This window comes from Sceloporus undulatus, unplaced genomic scaffold (genome assembly GCF_019175285.1).
Source record: "Sceloporus undulatus isolate JIND9_A2432 ecotype Alabama unplaced genomic scaffold, SceUnd_v1.1 scaffold_23, whole genome shotgun sequence".
Lineage (NCBI taxonomy): Eukaryota > Metazoa > Chordata > Lepidosauria > Squamata > Phrynosomatidae > Sceloporus > Sceloporus undulatus.
The window spans coordinates 891,913-912,333 of NW_024802945.1; the positions used below are offsets into that span (position 1 = coordinate 891,913).

Here is a 20,421-nt window from a genome sequence, read left to right on the forward strand (position 1 = left end):
GAACCACTGCCTTAAAGGAACCCAAGCGGTACAGATGAGAGATGCATAGAGCTCCTCCAGATGCTGTGCCATTGGTACCCTCCTAGTGAAGCCTCTGCCCCTCCTCCTCAAGGTTTCCACAGAACACCATGAGATAAAAACATGAGATCCCTTTCAGATCTCAGCCCAACCCTGTTCCTTTTAGTTTTCCTTCAGAGTCAGACCCATCTCTCCTTTTTCAGAAGAGAAACATGCCAGACCAAGAGTATCACAGAACCTGGTGCCCACACAAATTACAATTTCCAGGATTTCCAGCAACACTTTCAATGATAAATATACAATGATGCCAGTATAATAATCATAAAAGATACATCAATGCAGTAATACAATAAAAAATACAGAAAAACAATATGAATAAAATAATAATTTAAAAATACAATAATAATGTTGCCTCCAGCCTCTTTCTGGTATTATTGCAAGTGCCACTTTTGGGGGTTTTAGGTTACGGGTGCCAACCTCTATACAAAAAATATTTGGGGAGCTTGTTCCTTTGCAGGCCATCCTGATGGTAAAGCTTTCCAGACTGTCCTTTGGAGAGAGGGACTCATTGCTTTAAAATTCTCCCTTCCAACCCCTATACTCCTTGCCCTGTGTTGCGACCACTCTTGGCACGGTGGCATCCATCCCCTTCCCTAGCCAGAGGTGACTGGTTCTCTTCCCCTCCTTGTGTCCCCAACCCCAATGCAAGGGTTCCGAATATCCAGACAGGCCGAGGGCCCCTTCCTCTGCATCCTCCACTCTCCAGCACCAGAAATGGTTGTGCAATCCAACCTCATAGTAGAAGGGGTGAGGACATGCCCACTTCAGACTGGAGCCTTAGTATTTTTTGCTCATCGCCTTGCTTGTTATGAACACCTCTGTGTATTTTGGGTAGGAGAATATCCAAAGAAAAAACCCATCTCCTGGTGTCAGTGCACACTGCTCCAAAATACAGTTGTCCCTCCAAATACGCGGCTTTGGAACTCGCGGCTCTGGTTATCTGCGACGTTGCCACCTCCCCCCAGTCCTTTCCAACCCTTCCCTCCTTCTTTTGCCCCCCAAGGCCACTCCACCCCTCGCCCACTTCCCCATACCTGCTAACTGGCAGAATACTTGACTGGGAGGGCCAGAGCCCAGGTTATGACACTCTTGTCTCCCAGCCAGGTTTCTATAAAGCATCTCCCCCACCATCCTTCTCCCTCCAACACTTTCTCACCTTCCCTCCATTGCTCCCTCTCACTGCCTTGGATGGAAAGGTAGAAGGATTGGGGGAGAGATGTTTCCCATCTCTGTCCCATTCCCAGGGGGACGGGATGAAAGGGGAAGCAAGCAGGCAGCCAGTGGCTATGCTGGAGCAGGCATGGTGTGCATCCGGCGGGAAGGGAAGGCGGCATGGCGGACAGTTGGTGGGGCGCAGATGACAGGCCCTGGTGGCCCCCGCACCTTGGCTCACTTCCCCCAGAATGAGGGAAGGCCCCATCCCAGCTACGCCAGGCCCTTTGGGGGGCAAAAGAAGGAGGGAAGGAGGGGGGACTTGAATATCCATTAATTTTCAATGCGTGGGGAGGGGGTGTCCTGGAACGGTTACCCCGCAAATTTGGAGGGACGACTATACATCTTTGCATATGATGGCCTCTTTCTCCTCCCCCAAACCCAGCAGAGAGTCCTTAGGGACTTGCAAGTGTTCTGGTGACTTCTCCACTAGAGGTTCCTCCGGCAGCCTGCAAACCTGGAACTTCCCTTTGGAAATCATGGCATTTCTGGAAGCGATGGCCTTTTTGTTCCGAAGGGGGATTGTTTGCCTGGAAAAGAAGAGAGGAAGCAGTTGTTGGTTGTTTTGACTTGGCTGCCTTCCCTTTTGAAGGCTGTAATATGCCAAGTGGACATTCTCCCAACTAATGATTCTATAACTCACCTAAGCAGAGCCACAGTGCTTTGCAAAGAGGGAGGATAGCATGCCCCATCTACTTTCGATGGTCTCAATGGCAGCGACTGTATCACTGCAGAGAAGAAACAACAGTTGTCATGTCACCACATTCTTAGCTTGACAGAAAAGCTTGTAGGATTTGTATTCCTACACCTAGCTTCACCAAGCGGAATGGAAACCACTGACCATTTCATCCCCAGAAAGAAGGAAGAAACGCATCTTACTCTTTTGTCATGAAGTTCCCAGTTAAAATGTCCCCAGGGTTTTTGATCTGTTCCACCAGGAAATTCATCAAGATTAAACTGAAGTCTGGGATCCATTTCTCCAGCCTTTCAGCTTGTGGGATGTATACTGTGATGGTCGCAATCAATCTTATTGCGAATACCTGAGGGATGAAGGACATCCTGGGCTCAATAAGAGGAAACCTCTTGAGGCCCATCAGGACAGGCCTTGAGAGGGGGAGATCTCTTTACCTTCATTTCAAGCTGTTTTTCCTCAACAGGAAAAGAGAAAGGTCCCCCACCAATCGCGCGAATCAAGTGGTGTATCACACGGTCCAAATCACACTTGGATGAAGCTAGGACTAGAAACATTAAATAAAGACATTCCCTGCCAAGAGAAATGGGGAAAAAGAGACATCACATCCTTACTGAGCTTTCAAACCCAGAAAGGGGAAAATCAGGATCCCAGGGCTGTGTTTGAGAGGAGGAGAGGAGGAGAAGAGGCAATCCACCTACGTAGCCTGTGATTCCAAGACATGCTCTACAAATATGTCCAGATGCTTCTCGGCCACAGTGTCTGCAAGAGTCACAGCCCTTTCACAGGACAAAGTGTCAAACACTTGGCACAAACTGTGTAGACCGAATTTTGCCTGTCAGGGAAGAAAAAAAGATGGGGGGGGGGATTAGGTGGCTATTAGGTCTATGGAAGAGATGCCCTGGGGTCTCTAAGCGCACTGAGGAAGAAGTGGAAATAGGCAAGCTAGTGAGGTTTGGTCTTTTTCTGGGGAACCTCGTCCTTACCAGAAGTATTATAGAAGGTGGGAGTTTGCAAGAGCTTGGAGGAGGGTGCTCTTCATTCAGGGAGCTGTGGGAGAAGCAAAAGAAGGTGAGATTTTGAGTGGCAGCCATCGGATGTTTTATTATTTATTAATTATCAAATGAAAGGGAAGGGCAAGAGGGAGTCGTGAGTTGGTGGGGGTGGTTCCTCAACAGTCAGAGGAGAAGCAAGATAAATGTCCCTCTTTGCCCAATATGCTGTTGAATATGGGCAAGCACAGGGCACCTTTATGTGCCACTCACTCAGGGCGAACGCCAGCAATAGCATCTGAAATAATTGTACTTTCAGCCCATCCCAGTTGAAAACAAATTACCTCTCTGAACTGGACCAAAAATCATCGTTGAAATCCTATAAATAATGGGGAGAGAAGTGAAAGAGTGTCCATAGGGTGCAAGGGGATGTCCTTTGCCCTGATCCTAATGACCTTTCCCAAAGAAATGGGAGAAGAGAGAGAGACCCTGTTGAATTACCTCTAAGATGATGGGTGCATTGGGATCGTATGTCACGTTCTCTGAGGATTCTGTCTGGATTCTGTGAAGAGAAAAAAGACAACAGAATAGAAATTCAGCCGGGGAAAAGGTAGGCATTCTCCTCTGGCAGCCATTCTGTTGCGGTTTTAAACATGCAAAGAGTTTTCCAATACATATAGGTACCTCTCTGAGTGATTCAGATTCGTATTGGGCTGGTCCCTGTCTCTGATGCCTGTGAAATTGTCTTCCAATGGAAGAGAACCCTAGGAAAGGAAACATAAAATGCATTTGGACACCACTAAACACGGAGGGGCTGTCAGGACTCTCATATTTACTTAGGAGTTTATCAGACAAGGGGAATTCAAAGTATAATCCGATGGCAATCTGAATGCAATCATGGGGTTCAACGTTATTGCGTGATAGACTGCCACACGCAAATTCAGGCAACGGCATGCTATTTTCGGGCAATGGGGAGCCAGTTCGAATGCAATGCGTATTGCATGAAACTAGTGACTTTAAGTGAATGCGTTCTGGCCCCACTTTCTTTTCATTTGAATTTAAGAGAAATTCCTCCCGTTTCATAAACTCCTTACTGGGTCAGAGGAAGGCTGCTCCTCCATCGAAGAAGTCTGATTGTTGGCCAGATCAGCAGCAGCTGCCTCTGGAAATCTGAAATGGAAGGATTTTGATTAATAAAGCCTTGCAAAGAAGTCATTAATATATGTTGTGCAGAAAGGTATGGGGAGAAATCACTTATTCTAATGGGCACAGATTTTCCCATTGCAGAAGAAGAAAAAAAGGAAGGAAGGAAGGAAGGAAGGAAGGAAGGAAGGAAGCTATATCATTCATGAATTAAACCAAACTTTCACTCTTCCAACCTTTTTGGTCTCTTATCACTGGCAATCCCCCAGTTTCATCATCTGGGGCACAATTCTTAGGCTAAGTGTAATGCGCTTACACTTTGTAAACTGCTTAGTACATTGGTAAGATATTGCTATTACACTTCTCTTCTTTTTCCTTCATGCCAACTTCTGGAATGGCTGTGAAGTCTTTGGGGGTAACATTTAGGCTTGCTTTTCTAAGAATAATATATTGATGCCTCAATAAAGATGTCGCCGGACCGGACTTAAAACCTGGGCCCTTCTGTGCAAGGAAAAATCCTGCTCAGTCATTGGGCTCCAAACTTGGCTCCATCAGGTGGTTTGGACTTCAACTCCCAGAAGCTCTTTCCCTTGGGATCAAGAGCCAAGGACTCCAGGGAGCTAAAGTCCAAGCCATTTGGAGGAGCAAACTTTAGGAATCATTGCACTCCATCCATCAATTTAGTTCCCAAAGATGGAAACCTCTCCAGCAGTAGCCAGCCTTAATGGACTGTCAATTCCTGCTGCCTTCTGATGGCCCTTTGCACATTTGCACTTTCTTAAGAGGTGATGTGATAGCCATGTTTAAATATTTGAAGGGGTGTCATGTTGAGGATGGAGCAAGCTTGTTCTCTGCTGCTCCAGAGAATAGGAAAAGGGATTCCATCTAAACATTGGAAAGAACTTCCTGATGGTATAAGAGTTGTTTGAAAGTGGAAGGCTGTTTAGGCTGTTTTACTATGTGTGAATGATAGGAAGTTGGGCAAGTCACACTCTCTCAGCCACAGGGGATGGCAATGGCACACCTCTTCTGAAGAAATCTTGCCGAGAAGACCCCAATGAAGTCACCTTAGGGTCGCCATAAGTCAGGAATGACTTACCACTCCCGCGCCTCCGCAATGCCTGCCTGCTCACTCCTCCAAAAGCGCAGGAAAGGCAGCAGCAGTGGCGGCCTTAGCCTCCGCACTGGGTGACACCTTGGGCAAGTGACATTCTCTCAGCTCCAAAGGGAGGCAATGGCCAAACCTCCTCTGAACAAAGCTTGTCAAGAAAACCCCACAACAGTGTCGCCATAAGTTGGGAAACAATATTGAGGCATGCAACCATGGTTCCCAAACTCTGGCCTTAGACTCCCACCAGAATTCCAGACTAATGAGAGCAACAAGTTGGCTGAGGCTTCTGCCAGGTGAAGTCCAAACACCCAGAGTTTGGGAGACACTGGCACAGAACAACAACAACAACATATTTTAAGGGCAACCAATGTGGCGTAGTGGTTTGAGCAATGGACTAGGACTCTGGGGACTAGAGTCTGCATCTTAGGGCAAGTCACACTCTCTCAGCCATAAGTCAGAAAGGACATGAAGGCACAAAACCACAACAACTAAAGAGGGAGGGAGGAAATGGAGACTTACGAGTTATAAGACCCTTGTTCCTGCTTGCTTTTTGGAGAAGGGCCTGGTTGCTCCTTGTTTGTAGGAGCAGGCCCTAAATCAAGACTTTCATGTTTTTTGGTGTGCTTCCTTCTGCTAAAGAGCTTTTGCCACCATTTCCTCTTCTTCTAGAACAAGGAAAGAGAAATGAGTCCCCCAGAGACCTTGGGGTGGCAAAGCACACAACCCCCCTCCCAGTTCTGGGCACCACAATTTAAAAAGGATGTTGAAAAACTGGAGCCATGTGTCCAAAGGAGGGCGACTAAAATGGTGAAAGGTCTGGAAACCATGAAGCCCTATGAGGAACGACTTAGGGAGCTGGGGATGTTTAGCCTGGAGAAGAGAAGGTTAAGAGGGGATATGATAGCCCTGTTTAAATACTTGAAGGGATGTCATACTGAGGAGGGAGCAAGCTTGCTTTCTGCTGCTTCAGAGAATAGGACCTGGAGCAATAGATGCAAGCTCCAGGAAAAGAGATTCCAGCTCAACATTCCGAGGAACCTCCTGACAGTTAGGGCTGTTTGACAGTGGAACACACTCCCTTGGAGTGTAGTGGAATCTCCTTCCTTAGAGGTCTTCAAACAGATGCTGGATGGCCATCTGTCAATGGGGATGCTTTGATTGAGAGTTCCTGCATGGCAGAATCCGGTTGGACTGGATGACCCTTGGGGTCTCTTCCAACTCTATGAACCTATGATTCTATGATCTGGGATGCATTGTCCACCTAAAAGGCCTGGAGGTCGGCAGGCTAGTGGCCTTTTCCACAAAAGAAAACTGGTGTCTTACTTCTAGTGATGCAAAGGGGGAACATTGGCCCGGCAGGAGAGCAGGGCTGTTGACCTTCAGGGTTGCCATATTACTTACTGGCTCAGAAGGAGGGTGCTCTTCTGCAATGGGCTCAGAAGAGCCAGGTTCATCTCCTCCTCTCTCTGGGTGGCTAAAATTGGGGGAAGAAGGGAGGAAGTGAGACTATGGAAAGAAGAAAGGGAGGGATGGAGGGAGGAAGGAAGGAAAGAAGAAAGGAAGGAAATGGAGCTTACATTTTAGGAGACCCTGGGGAGTCTCTGGAGTGGCTCTTGTCCTTCTTCCTGAACCGCTGCCAAGGAGAGCGAAAAATGAGACCCAAAGAACAAAAACACCCCCAGCTTGACCGCTTCTCCTCCTCCTCCTCCTGAGCCTCACTCACTTTGGGACGACCCCAAGTAGTTTGAGGCATGGTGCCAGCAAGAAGCAAGGTGAGTGACGAGAAGGATCCCTTCCAAACTGCCTGACCTCTGACCTCTGGCCTCTGGCCTGGGTCCGGTAAGCCAGGCCAGACAGTTATGGAACTACCTGGGGTCTCTAGGGAGAAGATGTAAACATCCAGATGGAATCCAGAGCAAGAAATGGAACCTTCTGGAAGTAAAATTCTCAGGCAGGCAGGTTCTGTTTTGGCAGGAAAAACACAGAGTTCAGTGGATGAGGATGATGGAGGTGATGGTGGTGATGGTAATGATGCTGAGGAGGAGAAAGAGGAGAGTGTTGATGGTGACGATGATGAAGATGGTGATGATGATGATGGTGGAGATGATGGTGTAAATCCTATTGGTTAGCTCCAACAACAGCAGATCTACTGAGTCAGTGGAATGTCCATAGGTGTCGACTCACCACACAACCATGGATTTCATAGGGCTCCTCGGGAGTAACCAAAGGGATTCAGACTTGGACGTTGAAGTGGTTGTATCCCCACACACTGGCTAAAGTCTTTCTGCAAACCCAAAAGTTGGAAATAAAAGATTTTTGACCCTAAAAGAAGACTTTTTCTAGAGACCCGAATTATGGCCAGGTTTGGTGGCCGCTGTGGAGTGTCTAGGCTTTCCCCTTGAACTGGTGCTTGCTTGAAGTGATGGCCCTTCTCTGTCCTATGTCACATTGGACCCATCACAGCCGATAGAAGGACAGAATGTCACCCTCAGAGGTGTCCCAAATGCCACCGTTTTCTGCTGCTGGTTCTGAGACAAATCCACTGATACACACCTCATCCTTATCTATTACCTCCCTCCGTTCAAAGGCCACATGGAGGGAGAGGGCTACACCGAGAGATACAGGAAAAGAGATTAAAGTTAAACATTAGGATGAACTTTACAATTAAAGCTGTTCAACAGTGGAATACACTCTCTCAATGGAGAGTGTTGGAGTCTCTTTGGAGGCTTTTAAACAGAGGCGGGATGGCCATCTGCAGGGAGTGCTTTGATTGTGAGTTCCTGCATGGCAGAATAGGGTTGGACTGGATAACCCTTGTAGTCCTTTCCAATTCTATGACTCTCTACAACAAACCAGAAAGGTAAATCAGTATTATTACCCCATATTGCAGATGGGAATATTGAGGCGGAGAGCGAGAGAACATGGCTTTGCTTTGGGGTTCATGGCTGGACTTGCAGCTTGTGGTCTCTTCCAACTCTATGAGTCTATGGTTCCTGGTTATATGAGAAATGCAAAGGAGAAATGCATAATGGTTTTCCTTTCTGGATTTGATCACTCTTCTCTCTGTTGCCCTCACCCCATGCGCTCTCTTTGGCCCACTAAAGTGTTGGTGATCTGTTGATCGAAACCACATGTCCGATCCCCTTGGCAGATAATGTTTTTTTCCCCCCTCCCACCAATGCCAAAAGCAGCAAGTGGGTTGTGCTTTCCGCTCTCTCTCTCTCTCTCTCTCTCTTTCTTTCTCCCTCCCTCTCTCCTGCTTCTTTTCCTAGAACTGGGCATCGTTCCCACCCAGTCTCCCCATCTCTTTCCTCTTCCAAGAAGTCAGCCAGGAAATGTGAAAGCCGAAAGCTGAACCGACTGGAGGGGGAAAAAATCAAATCAAATATAGCAACAGCTGCAGCAGGAACAGAAGGTGAAGGATGATGCAAAAGGAAGAAATCGTGCAACTTGACTCTTGCCTTTAGTGTGGGCAAGTTGGAGAAGAAGGCACAAAGCAAGATGGAAGGGAAAAACCTGGGTAAGATAACAAAACTGTTTGTGGATTCGCTCACACACCTTTAAGCTTCTTTGGTCCAAAACACACTGCAGAAATAATCCACTTTGAGGCCTGAATCGTGGGAAATGCAGCTTATTGTGGCACCAGACAGAGAAGGCTCAATGTCTCACAAAACAACACTTGCCAGGATTCCCCAGCATTGAGCCACAGCAGTTAAAGTAGTCTCAAACTGGATTATTACTGCAGTGTGCTTTGAACCCTTACTTTACATAACCAGGTGGCATTAAAGCAAAGGGACTGATCTGCTTTCTCTTGCAGGATCCAAGCAGCACCACCACAAGGGTCTCTCCTCCTCCTGTGTGACTCATTAAAAGCAGCCTTTCACAAGTGATGCCCATTTGGTGGACCAGGCCTCCAACATCCATCCAGGTATATGGTATGATGGGAGATGTAGTCCAACGCAGTGTATTTACTGTGTGCCTTCAAGTGATTTCTGATTTACGGTGACCCTACTATGGGGTTTTCTTGGGAAGATTTGTTCAGTGGAGTTGTTTGTGGGTTTTGGGGGCTATGTGGCCATGTTCTGGAAGCATTTATTCCTGACGTTTCGCATGCAACTGTGGCTGCATGTCAGGAATAAATGCTTCCAGAACATGGCCACTTGGCCCCCAAAACCCACAAACAACTATAGATGCTGGCCATGAAATCCTTCAACTTCACATTGTTCAGAGAAGGTTTGTCATTGCCTTCCCCTGAGGCTGAGAGTATGTGACTTGCAACCGCAGTGGGTTTCATGGCCAACCTGGGAATCGAACCCTGATCTCTAGTGTCATCATAGGTGCAAAACACACTGCAGAAATAATCCAGTTTGAGACTGCTTTAACTGCCTTGGCTCAGTGCTAGGCAATCCTAGCAGTTTATTGTGACTCTCTGTCACAGAAAGCTAAATGTCTCGCAGCACTACAGTTCCCAGAATTCCCTAGTACTGAGCCCTGGCAGTTAAAGCAGTCTCAAATTGGATTATTTCTGCAGTGTGTCTTGGGCCATATAGTCCAAATGTAGGACGTTCAAGGAAAATATAGGACATAGCCAAATAAAAACTGGGGGGAAAAAACCCCACTCCTATAAATACAAATCCCTGCTTCTAAGTCATGGTCAGCATTGGAGGACATTAAAATGTAGGACGTGGCTAAATAAAAGCTGGGGGAATTAAAACCCAATTCATCTAAGTGCAAATCCCTGCTTCTAAGTTATGCTCAAAATTAGAGGACCTTTTGGAAACCTTCCCGGATCAGAAGGCTGAAATGGAGGACGTGTCCGGGAAAAGGAGGACAGGCCAATCAGGGGTTGAGTGTGTGTGTATTGAACCCTGAAGCCACGCCCCTTTGCTGCCAGCCCGGGGGGGTTTCCCGTTCCATTTAGGATGACCTCATCACCAGCTTCAGCCAATCAGGGCGCGAGGGCGGGCAGAATAGGGGAATTCCAAAGCAGAGGAGGGCTCCTCCTGGAGATCAAGGGAGGAGGGGAGGAAAGCTGGGCTTTAGGGCTGGCCCAGGGGGCGAGGGGGGCCTGGCCAGCCGGCCATGAGTAGCCCTTGCCTCCAGCCACCACCACCACCATCTTCATCATCATCAGCCCAGCTGGAGAGAGGGATGCTGGCTCCCCCTCTAGGTAGGAAGCAGCTGGGCGGGGAGAGGGAGGGGCTACTGGCCCAGCAGGGCTAATGGTTGCTTCTTTGGGCTCAGTTGGGGAGGGGGTCAGAAGAAGGCCCACTCAGGCCTTGGGGCTTACTGGGACAGAGCCTGAGTTGAAGGCAAAGAAGAAGTCCTGTGTCACTTTGCAGGGCTGGGTTGAGAGAGTGTGGCTTGCCCCAGGTCACTTAGTGGGTTTTTATGCTCAATGGGGTGGTGGTGGTGGTGGGATAGGTCTTCTTGGTCTACAGAGTCCCCCCCTCCCGGCCCAGCGTTCAAACCACTGAGCCACCAGGGCTCTTGAAAGCTGAGAGAGTGTGACTTGCCCAGGGTCATCTAGTTGAGCATCAAAGCCCACTGGCATGGCATAGTGGTTTGAGAAGTAAACTAGGACTCTCTGCAGACTGAGAGAGTGTGACTTGCTCAAAGTCACCCAGTCAAGCATCAAAACCCGTTGGGTGGCCATGGGCAAGTCACATTCTCTCAGCCTTAGAGGAAGCCAGTGAGCATTGGACTAGGCGACTTTGGACTGGGTTGGTGGAGGAATCAGACCCTAGTCTCCAGAGACTCCTATGTTTAACACTCATACCACTGTGCCACACTGGCTCTCTCTCTCTCAGAGAGTTTGACTTGCCCCAGGTCACCCAGTGGGTTTGTATGCTCAACTGGGTCACTTTGGGCAAGTCACACTCTCTCAGCCTCAGGGGAAGGCAATGGCAAACCTCCTCTGAACAAATCTTTCCAAGAAAACCCCATGAGAGGCTCACCCTACGGTCGCCATAAACTGGAAATGACTTAACAACACACACACTCCACAGACAAAATCCAATGCTCAAACCACTACACCACATCCTTTCCATATCTGTTGTTTTCCCCTCCTTTTAAATGTTTGGTGGTAGAGTACAGAGTCTCAGCATCTGTGCGTTTATCTCTTCCCAGGTGCTGCCTTTCCAGCTTCCAGTTTGTCCGTGATGCAGCCAAATGGAAACACCTCTGGTAAGGCTGGTTAGCACTCCATTCACAAGTAACCTTCCAAACTCTTATCGAAAATGTTAAAACAAAAAAAATAGTGAAAGTTGTCAGTTATCGGTAGTTACTTTTGCAGAGATTAGTTTTTCTGCAGTTATCAGGGAAAGAGAAAATAAAAGGGAAAAGCTAGGAGGTAACCTTGATGGAGATTCAGGGGTTGTGTGTTTGCTGTGAATAGAATGGCTTCTTTCTATCTAGGAAGGAATTAGCCGGAATGCAAACAAAGACCAGCTTATAAAGGGTTGTAAGGAACAGGAGGGGACTACTGTCCATTAATACCAACCAACATAAAAAGTGTGTGTGTGTATAAAGAGAGAGTGCTAGTGTGGTGTAGTGGTTTGAGTGTAGGACTAGGGCTGCATCCACACTGCAGAAATAATCCATCTTGACATCACTTTAATTGCCATGGTTCAATGCTATGGAATACTAGGATTTGTAGTTTTGTGCAAAATGTCAGAGAGCACTGGGATCACAACAAACTACAAACTCCAAAAATCCATAGCATTGAAGTGTCAAACTGGATTATTTTTGCACTGTGGATTCAGCCTAGGACTCTGGAGATCAAGATTTGATCCCCACCATGAAGGCCATTGGATGACTTTGGGTAAGTCACACCCTTTCAACCCCAGAAAATCCCATGATATGTGCACCTTAGGGTCACCATAAGTTGGAAATAACTCTAAGGTCACAGCAACATATGCATCAAACATATGTAAAATTATATGCTGTTTTATGTAAAAATGTAGAATATGCTGTGTCTTGGTTTTAAAATAGAACTTTTCTTTCTTTTTCTTTTGCAGAAGAACTAGGTAAGCAATCCAGGGCTTGGGGTGCGCTGCCAGCATCGGGTAAGGAGTAACTCTTGACATAGATGAGGGTGGTACATGTGTCTGGCTTGGTCCACATGTAACGACAAGACCTTGGTTTGCTAATGGGACTCTGTCTGAGACCTTCATATAAATGGAGCATGCATGAAGTCACTCAATCAAGCAGGCGTGGAATAAAGGAAGTTGGTGAAGTTCTCTCTATGCAAATCAACTTTAAAAACGATTCTTGTGTGGTGTTTGAAAAAAAGATTGTAAAAAATTAAAGAAGTAGCATACATTTTTGACTCAGAGGAGGGTCAAGCCTGCTTTTTCTTGACTAGAGGGGCTTCCAGATAGATTTTGGACTCCACATCCCATCGTAAGGAGGATGGGAGTTGAAGTTGAAAACATCTAGAGGTTTACTGGTGTAAGGCCAGCTGGTTCACATTCTCTCGGGTGGGTTAGTGGAACATACTTATGCTCAGTGTTCTCAATGATAATTGTCAGCTCTTCTTGGTTTTCTTATTTTACAAAGGCTTTTGGAAAGGTTTTTAACTTCAGAAGGCACAGAAATTGTTAAAGATACCGCCTTCTTGGTGGTAGACCTCTGTTTAATTGTGCTTTAAATAGTCCTGTTTTGCTGTAGTTATTTTTAAGCATCTTCTGTGAGCTACCTTAAGTTCAATTTGGGAGAAAGGCAGCATATAAATAAAATAAATAAATAAAATAAAACCCAAACCCTAACAGATACCAAGGGTCCGCTGTACCAGTACCTGAAGTGTTACATGAAAATTTACCTCTCTTTTGCTTTCCAGAAATTATTGAAGAACTGATCAAGGAAGATGGCTTTGCTGTGCCACGTCCTGCCAGGGGCTGTCTTCCCGAGGCAGCCAGGCTGATCTCCAGAGGCCCCAACATGGTCTCACCCACTGGGATGCAGAGACTGGTTGAACCTGCAGGAATGAACTTATTGCACCTCAGCCCAGAGTCTTTTGCCTCTTCTTGCCCACCCTCTCCTTGCTTTCCTCAAGATCGTTCAGCATCCCAGCTCTCCCAGAACCTCAATAACTTGACGCTGAGGTCTGAGCTGATTCCAAGAGGACCGTCACTCACTTTACAGCTTGGGAGCGGAAGCTTGGATAGCCCTTGGCCTCCTGCTGCCAGGCATCCCGTGATGCCCCAAGACCAGCTGGACAAAAACTTTCTGGAGCCACTCAAGCTTGTGATCACAGAGCAGCCCAAGCAGAGAGGGATGCGTTTCCGTTACCAGTGTGAAGGCAGGTCAGCGGGAAGCATCTTGGGTGAATGCAGCACTGAAACGAACAAAACCCTCCCGACCATTGAGGTGAGTGGTAACTTTCAAGGGAAGGGAATCATTTCTGGCCCTCCTCACATACCCTCCAGCTCCAGAAAAGAGATTCCAGTCAGAGCTGTTTGACAGTGGAACACACTCCCTTGGAGTGTGGTGGCATTTCCTTCTTGAGGTTTTTAAACCGAGGCTGGATGGCCATCTGTCAGGGGTGCTTTGACTCTGTGTTCCTGCATGGCAGGGGGTTGGATTGGATGGCCCTTGAAGTCTTTTCCAAGTCTATGATTATGTTATTCTATGAAATGTCCCCATTTGGCAGGGAGACTCCCATTTAAACAGGACTGTCACCCCACTTTTTAAGCTGCTTTTTAAGTCCCAGTCCTCCCCTCCACTTTCCCCCTTTGTCCTTGGTTTACTTCAGTTGCTTCAAACCAAATTCAAAGTGCAAAAGCAGCGTAGGCTCCATTTACTCAGCAGGGAAGAGAAGAGGAATTGAAGTCCTGCCCTTCCCAGTAGACTCAGGCAGAAAGCAAACTCCTGCATCCTCTTAGCTTGTGTGTTTTTCCTTATGTCTAACTTTTGTCCTCTTGACCACACTCTGATGTTGCTTGGACACAGTGTCTGACTTTTTGTCTGTGAAATGGAGGAAGGAATGGCAACAGCTGCATGAATGCCTCTCACTTTTCCTTGTTCTTCCAGCTCCAGAACTTTGCAGGGATCTCAGAAGTGAAAGTGACAGCATGCCTGGTATGGAAAGACTGGCCTTACCGAATTCACCCGCACAGCCTGGTGGGGAAAGACTGCCAGAACGGTCTCTGCGAAGTGACCCTAAAGCCTTGTGTCAACCCCAAACACAGGTAATGTTTTACCTTCTTTGGATTCTGTGCCAAGCGATTATGGCTTCCCTTGCAGGTACCTTTTCTTGGGAGAGTAGAAAGGGCCTTTCCCCCCCACAAAGTGCATGCTTTGATGGAATCGTGGGATTTGTAATTTCACAAGGTATTTAGAATTATGGAGCACTAAGTTCTAGTGCCTCCCCAACTACAACCCCAGGATTCCATAGGATTCAGTCATGGTAGTTAAAGTGGTATCCTAATGTTATAATTGTATTGTGTGAAAGGGCCCTGGGTTGGCAAGGATAGCCAGAAACTCTGATTGTTAGATGGATGAATGATCTGTTTTGGTGTAAAGAAGCTTTGTTTGTTCCTGTGGAGCCAAAAGGTTTCCTTCTCTGGCATTCCCTGAAACCTTGAACTGTCCTCTGATTCCTTATTAGTTTTAACAACCTTGGGATCCAGTGTGTGAAGAAGAAGGACATTGAAGAATCCATAGAGAAAAAGCTGCAGCTTGGAATTGACCCATTCAAAGGTGAGTGGGGAGAGGCCTCCAAGGGTCCATGGTCAGAGTCTAGGCTGGGTGTAAGGGATGTGGGTTCTGGTAGTCATCATTTACTCTTGATAGGATGGGCCACTACAGCGGGAGTGGGGCCATTTCCCATCCTGTACAACCCTCTGCCCTGGTAGATTACATAGCTGTTTCTGGTTCTGGGCATCTGCTAAAATATGGCTGTTTTTGCCATGGGTTTTTTTTTATTTTGAGGGAGTTATAGTTTTACGTGATAACGTGGAGCAAGGGCAGCCAAGCTGCCATATGTTTGTAGCCGTTTGGCTTTTGCCTCATCTTAGGGTGCCTCTGCACTGTAGAAATAAAGCAGTTTGACACCATTTTAACTGCCATGACTCTACCCTATAGATTGTGTGTGTGTCTGTAAGGATAGAAACATTGTTCTTTTCTGTGAGTCCAAAGCCTTTACATTTGTACTTCATTTCCACATTCTTTTCCCGCTCTTGCTATAGCCGGCTCATTAAAAAACCACCAGGAGGTTGACATGAACGTGGTCAGGATTTGCTTCCAAGCTTCCTACCAGGACGGCACAGGAAAGACACGGCATCTCAACCCCGTTCTCTCAGAGCCCATCTTTGACAAGAGTAGGTAATAGGGAAATCTAGAAGGAAAGGACGAGTGATTTCTGGTAGTGGATTCCCAGATCAGAGGAGGATGCCAAGGGGACACCCAGGAAAGGAAACAAAGAAAGACCTGAAAAGATCAGAGATCTAGTGCTGGGAATTGGGTCTCTCTAGTCCTCCTTTTTAAGGGTGAGGCTCTGAGGACTTACTTACTGCACAATTATAGCACTATGATTCTGCTTTAACCACCATGGCTGCATCCTGTGAAATCTTGGGATTTATAGTTTGGTGAGGCATAAGAGAGCCATTGTGGTGTAGTGGTTTGAGGGTTGGCCAGGACTCTGTGGGACCAGTTTTAGGCGAGTTGCATCGTTTTTCCTTCACTGGAAGCCATGAGAAGCTCCCTTTGAAGAAGTCTTGCCAAGAAAACCCCATAACAGGGTTGCCTTAGAAATGATTTGAAGGCACACAACAACAATGGGCCACTAGAGCTTTCTCATTGTGCACTTAGAGCCCTATGATTCTACTTGAACTGCCATGACTGCATCCGTTGGAGTCCTCAGATTTGTAGTTTGGTGAGGCATGAAAAATCTCTGCCTGAAAGAGGGCCAGATTCTAACACTGGGTTTTGGTGCCCACAGAATCCACAAACACTTCAGAGCTGAAAATCTACCGGATGAATAAAGAGTATGGGACCTGCACGGGTGGAGAGGAGCTTTATTTGTTATGCGACAAGGTCCAGAAAGGTAAATGCTGGTTTTGATCTATAAAGCCCTACCTGCCTTGGGTTTGAGAGACTTCCAGAAGTGACAATTGTAGAGAAAGAAATACTTCAGACATAACAACCTTCAGATTGTGATGGGTGTCTTGATGCCACTAATGCTGGCACAACGCCCTCCCTCTGCGGTGACAATGAGATGCCCAGCCATGTGCCTGATGTTGGGTGCCTAATTTTCGACCTCAGAGGGAGTGCCTTGCATTAGAGGTGGCAGATGGCACAGTGGGCTGCCTGTGTAGACATTGCCCTGGAGTGCCCAGGTAATGGGGAAATTCAGGGCAGCTTCAAAGCCAAAATACTCTGGGGGCATCTTGGAATATTCTGGCCAGTGTGGAACAGCCCTTAGCTTTCAATGCACTTTCCTCACTGTCACTTCCCTGCTACTCTCACAGAAGATATCTCCATCATCTTCCGGAAGGACACATGGGAGGGCAAAGCAGACTTTTCGCAAGCCGACGTTCACCGGCAGATTGCCATTGTGTTCAAGACACCGCCATATCAGCACTTGGACATCACAGAACCTGTGGAGGTGGAAGTGTACTTGCGGCGCCTGACAGACAGTGTCTCCAGCGAGCCTTTTAGTTTCACCTACCAGCCCAGGGACAATGGTATGTGAGGAACACTGGAAGCTGCTTCATACTAACTCACTCTGTTTGTCCACCTAGACCTGTATTGTCTACTCTGACTGGTAGTGGTTTAAGACAGGACAGAAAGAAATGGGCACTGCCCATAGGTTCACAATCAAATTATATTACGTGTTAAGTCTCCGTTATCTAGAATATTGAAAACTGAAATATTCCAAGACTTTTTTTTTCATGGGTGGCTAAGATAGTGACACCTTTGCTTTCCCATGGATCAATACACACACTTTGTTTCATGCACAAAATTATTTTAAATATTGTATACAATTACCTTCAGGCCATGTATGTGAGATGTATAGGAAACATCAATGAAATTTCTGTTCAGACTTTGGTCTCATCTCCAAGCTATCTCTTTATGTGCATATATGCAAATACAGGTATTCTGAAATCCCAAATACTTCTGGTCCCAAGCATTTCTAATGAGGGGGGCTCATGCTGTATAGAGAACAAGGGGATAATGAGCCAACATTATTTAGTGGTTTGAGTTTTGGATTAGGATTCTGGGAGGCCAATGCTCAAATCCCTGCCTGGCCATGAAAACCCACTGGGTGACTTTGGGCCAGTCACAAATCCAGCTTCAGATGAAAGCAATAGCAAAATCCCCTCTGAAGAAATCTTGCCAAGAAAATCTTGTGATTACGGCAGAGTCGCCGTAAGTAAAAAAATGACTTGAAGGCACCCAACAGCAATAACAGGTTACAAACAGCATTTTGAATTGTGCCCAGAAACAGATTGACAGCTAGTTACTTTAAAGAGTTGTGTGTTCCTAGTAATACAACAACAATAATAAGATGTCTCCATCTTTCTACAGATACATACCGGGTCAACAAAAAGAGGAAGCAAGGCATGCCTGATGTCCTGGAGGAGCTGTCTGGCCCAGGTTTGTGTACATTTGAATCAAAGTGCAAGCCACTTGGTTTGTGCCAATAGTCATGGATTACAGATTCAGTTTATATAACCGTCTCCTTGTGTCCAAGGGCTGATAAAATTCTCTTTACTTTGCCAGATCCTCACGGAATTGAAGCCAAGAGGAAAAAAAAGAAGCCTGCATACATGGACCACTTCAACTTGACTCCTTCTGCAGGTCAGTGAGTCACAAAAGCCTATATTTTTCAGGTGCCTAACTGTTAGACAGAGTGAGATGGACATCTCAGGATGCAGATTTTGAAGTGTCAAAAAAAAAAGGGTGACAAGTTACTTGTTATTTAGTTCCAAGATGTGGAGAGGTGATGGTGGGATTCATGACCCCATGTTCCAAAATAAGTTGGCTAGCTTTGGGTACTGTGTACTTTGGGGTGTGTATGTATGTGTTTGTCTGTCTGTGTGCCATTTGCTATTTCTACAGTGTAGATGCACCCTTTGTGTTCTTTGTTATGAGGTGTGGGCTTTCCTACTGTTCTGAGTACCATTTTCAAAATGGAACCGCAGGAGGGCAAAGAAGGGGTGCTAACAGGGAAACTAGTGTTGTGGCATATGCAGGGCTCTGTGGCTGTTCCCAGCAGCCCTGAGTCAAGGCAGTTTCTTTCCTCTTCTTGCAGCTGGCTCCATGCCCAACCCTGAAGACCAGAATTTCCTGACCAGCTTGGAACGCATCTCTGTGCCAGACCTGTTTGAGGACTACAACCTGGTCCAAGGCTTCTCCTACAGTGGCCCCAGCCTGAGTGACGTTGTGCTACCGTCTACCATGGACTTCCCTGAAGGGCCGGAGCACGAGTTCCTGTTGGATGCTTATTCCGTCCACTCAGGTGTGTCTGCCCTCTTCCCGCTCTCTGGAGATTGTGAGCCGGAGGGCACTGCCAGCCTGGTGGGCAGCAGCATGTTTCCCAGCCAGTACAAAGAGGCTGAGGCACAGCTGGAAATGAAAACCAAGCTCAAGGCGGCAGACAGTGCAGACACTTTGTGAAGGAAGCATGCATCCTAGACTCTGAGGGTCTATCTCTCAGTCGTGAAGAATACCTGTGAACCCCATGATAACACAGATAGGGGCATCCTCCCTGCTTGAAACGGGGGAAATATGTTCTTTGGCATGAAGAATGCTTAAAGGATGGATTTCCTTCTGGGAGGCAGCTGAGACAGGAAATTGGAAGGGAAAAAATGCACTAATAGCTAATGGCAGCTGAGGCAGCAGTCTCAGGATTTGGCCCAAGGCATTTGCATTTTCCTCCTGGTTTTATTTGCTCAGTTTTCAAGCTGAGGAAGAACTGACTGATTTGTTCTAATGTGTGCATAATGCAGACATCAGTGTCCATGGAAATATCTTCTGGTGGCATCATGGCAGAACCACCAGCCACTTTCCTCACATGTGATGGTTTAGGCCAAAACATCTGTTGAATGTTTAGTCTCTGCCCATGAATGTCTTTGCAAGATGAGCTAGTGGGTAGAGATCTGTGTTTGCAGAGCAACTCAGATACGCATCGTCCCAATACAGACAGGTGGCTCTGTATTGACAATGAATTGAATTTATGAAGGCAAAAGGTAAATGAAGCTGCCTTATACTAAGTCTCGGCTCTGAGGCGGAGTGTTATCTTGCCTCGAAAGAGTCATATTTTTTAAAGTGCTGCTACTACAACATCCCTTTTTAAAGAAGTTGCCAAGGGAAGGAACCAGGGGCTATCTCACACTAAACATTTAGAACGCTACGATTCCACTTTAATTGCCATGGTTCCATACTATGGAATCGTGGGGTTTGCAGTTCGGTGAAATACTAGAGCCATCCAGCTGGGAATTCTCAGTACTCTTTTCTACACTGCAAATAGGCCAAAATAAAGCTGCTTCGGGTCACTTTGGAGGTATGCTGTTTAAATGATGCATGCATCCCAGGAAGCCAGAAGCCATGCTCCAGTCCTAACGACTGGACCTTGGGATGGAGAGAACATCTGGACTTGGAAAAGAAGCGCAGCTTCCGGCCTCTTAAGATGCGTGTGTCATTTAAACAGCATGTCTCCAAAGTGACCCGAAGCAGCTTTATTTTGGCCTGTCTGTACAGACCCATAGGCTGTTGTTATGGCACTTGAAATGGAATCATAGCCCCATAACTATGTACAGGTTCAGTCTCTTTTATCCGGGGCTGAAATGCAAAGTATTCCAAAAGACTAAAACATTTCTCATGGGTGGCTGAGATAATGACACTTTCTTGATGGTTCAGTGTACCCAAACTTTTGTTTCATGCACAAGATTAATAAATAAATATATATATTGTATACTATTGCCTCCAGTCTATGTGTATTTTAGACTTGAGTCCCATTTCTCCACACTGGAGAAATAACCTGGTTTGGCATCGCTTTACGTATCATGGCTCAAGGCTATGGAATTCTGGGAGTTGGAGTTTGTTGTGGGCCCTGGGCTCTTAGACCAGGAATACTCAGAGGTCATTTTGCCTCTGGAATGCATAGCCTCTAGGGCTTGGTATTGGTTGACGGTCTCCCATCCAATTGCTGATCAGGGCTGTCTCTGCTTAGCTTCCAAGATCAGACT

At 46.7% G+C, this 20,421-nt stretch overlaps 2 protein-coding genes across 4 annotated transcripts; one reads left to right on the forward strand and one right to left on the reverse strand.

Moving 5' to 3' along the window:
* Nucleotides 1-805: 805 nt before the first annotated feature.
* Nucleotides 806-6,980, reverse strand: LOC121917571. The gene is made up of 14 exons (XM_042443642.1): nt 6,951-6,980; nt 6,805-6,860; nt 6,629-6,701; nt 5,747-5,892; nt 4,068-4,143; nt 3,658-3,737; nt 3,475-3,535; nt 3,318-3,352; nt 2,968-3,031; nt 2,683-2,816; nt 2,419-2,554; nt 2,170-2,330; nt 1,934-2,018; nt 806-1,820 (listed from the first exon to the last, which is right to left on the reverse strand). Exons 1-13 carry the CDS (start codon nt 6,978-6,980, stop codon nt 1,934-1,936), a joined length of 1,137 nt encoding a protein of 378 aa, XP_042299576.1. The 3' UTR covers nt 806-1,820.
* A 1,534-nt stretch (nt 6,981-8,514) lies between these two features.
* LOC121917551 (transcription factor RelB-like) lies at nt 8,515-20,147 on the forward strand. 3 transcript variants are annotated; one of them, XM_042443606.1, is made up of 13 exons: nt 8,515-8,747; nt 9,045-9,155; nt 11,357-11,413; nt 12,247-12,255; nt 13,068-13,597; nt 14,261-14,418; nt 14,838-14,929; nt 15,418-15,549; nt 16,170-16,274; nt 16,699-16,914; nt 17,759-17,827; nt 17,954-18,031; nt 18,486-20,147. In XM_042443606.1, the coding sequence occupies exons 3-13, from the start codon at nt 11,389-11,391 to the stop codon at nt 18,848-18,850; spliced, it is 1,779 nt and encodes a 592-aa protein (XP_042299540.1). In that variant the 5' UTR covers nt 8,515-8,747; nt 9,045-9,155; nt 11,357-11,388; the 3' UTR covers nt 18,851-20,147. The 3 variants fall into 3 exon arrangements, with proteins under 3 accessions (XP_042299540.1, XP_042299542.1, XP_042299539.1); XM_042443605.1 differs by lacking the exons at nt 8,515-8,747; nt 9,045-9,155 and adding an exon at nt 10,228-10,397; XM_042443608.1 differs by lacking the exons at nt 8,515-8,747; nt 9,045-9,155; nt 15,418-15,549 and adding an exon at nt 10,227-10,397.
* The last annotated feature ends 274 nt before the right edge of the window (nt 20,148-20,421 follow it).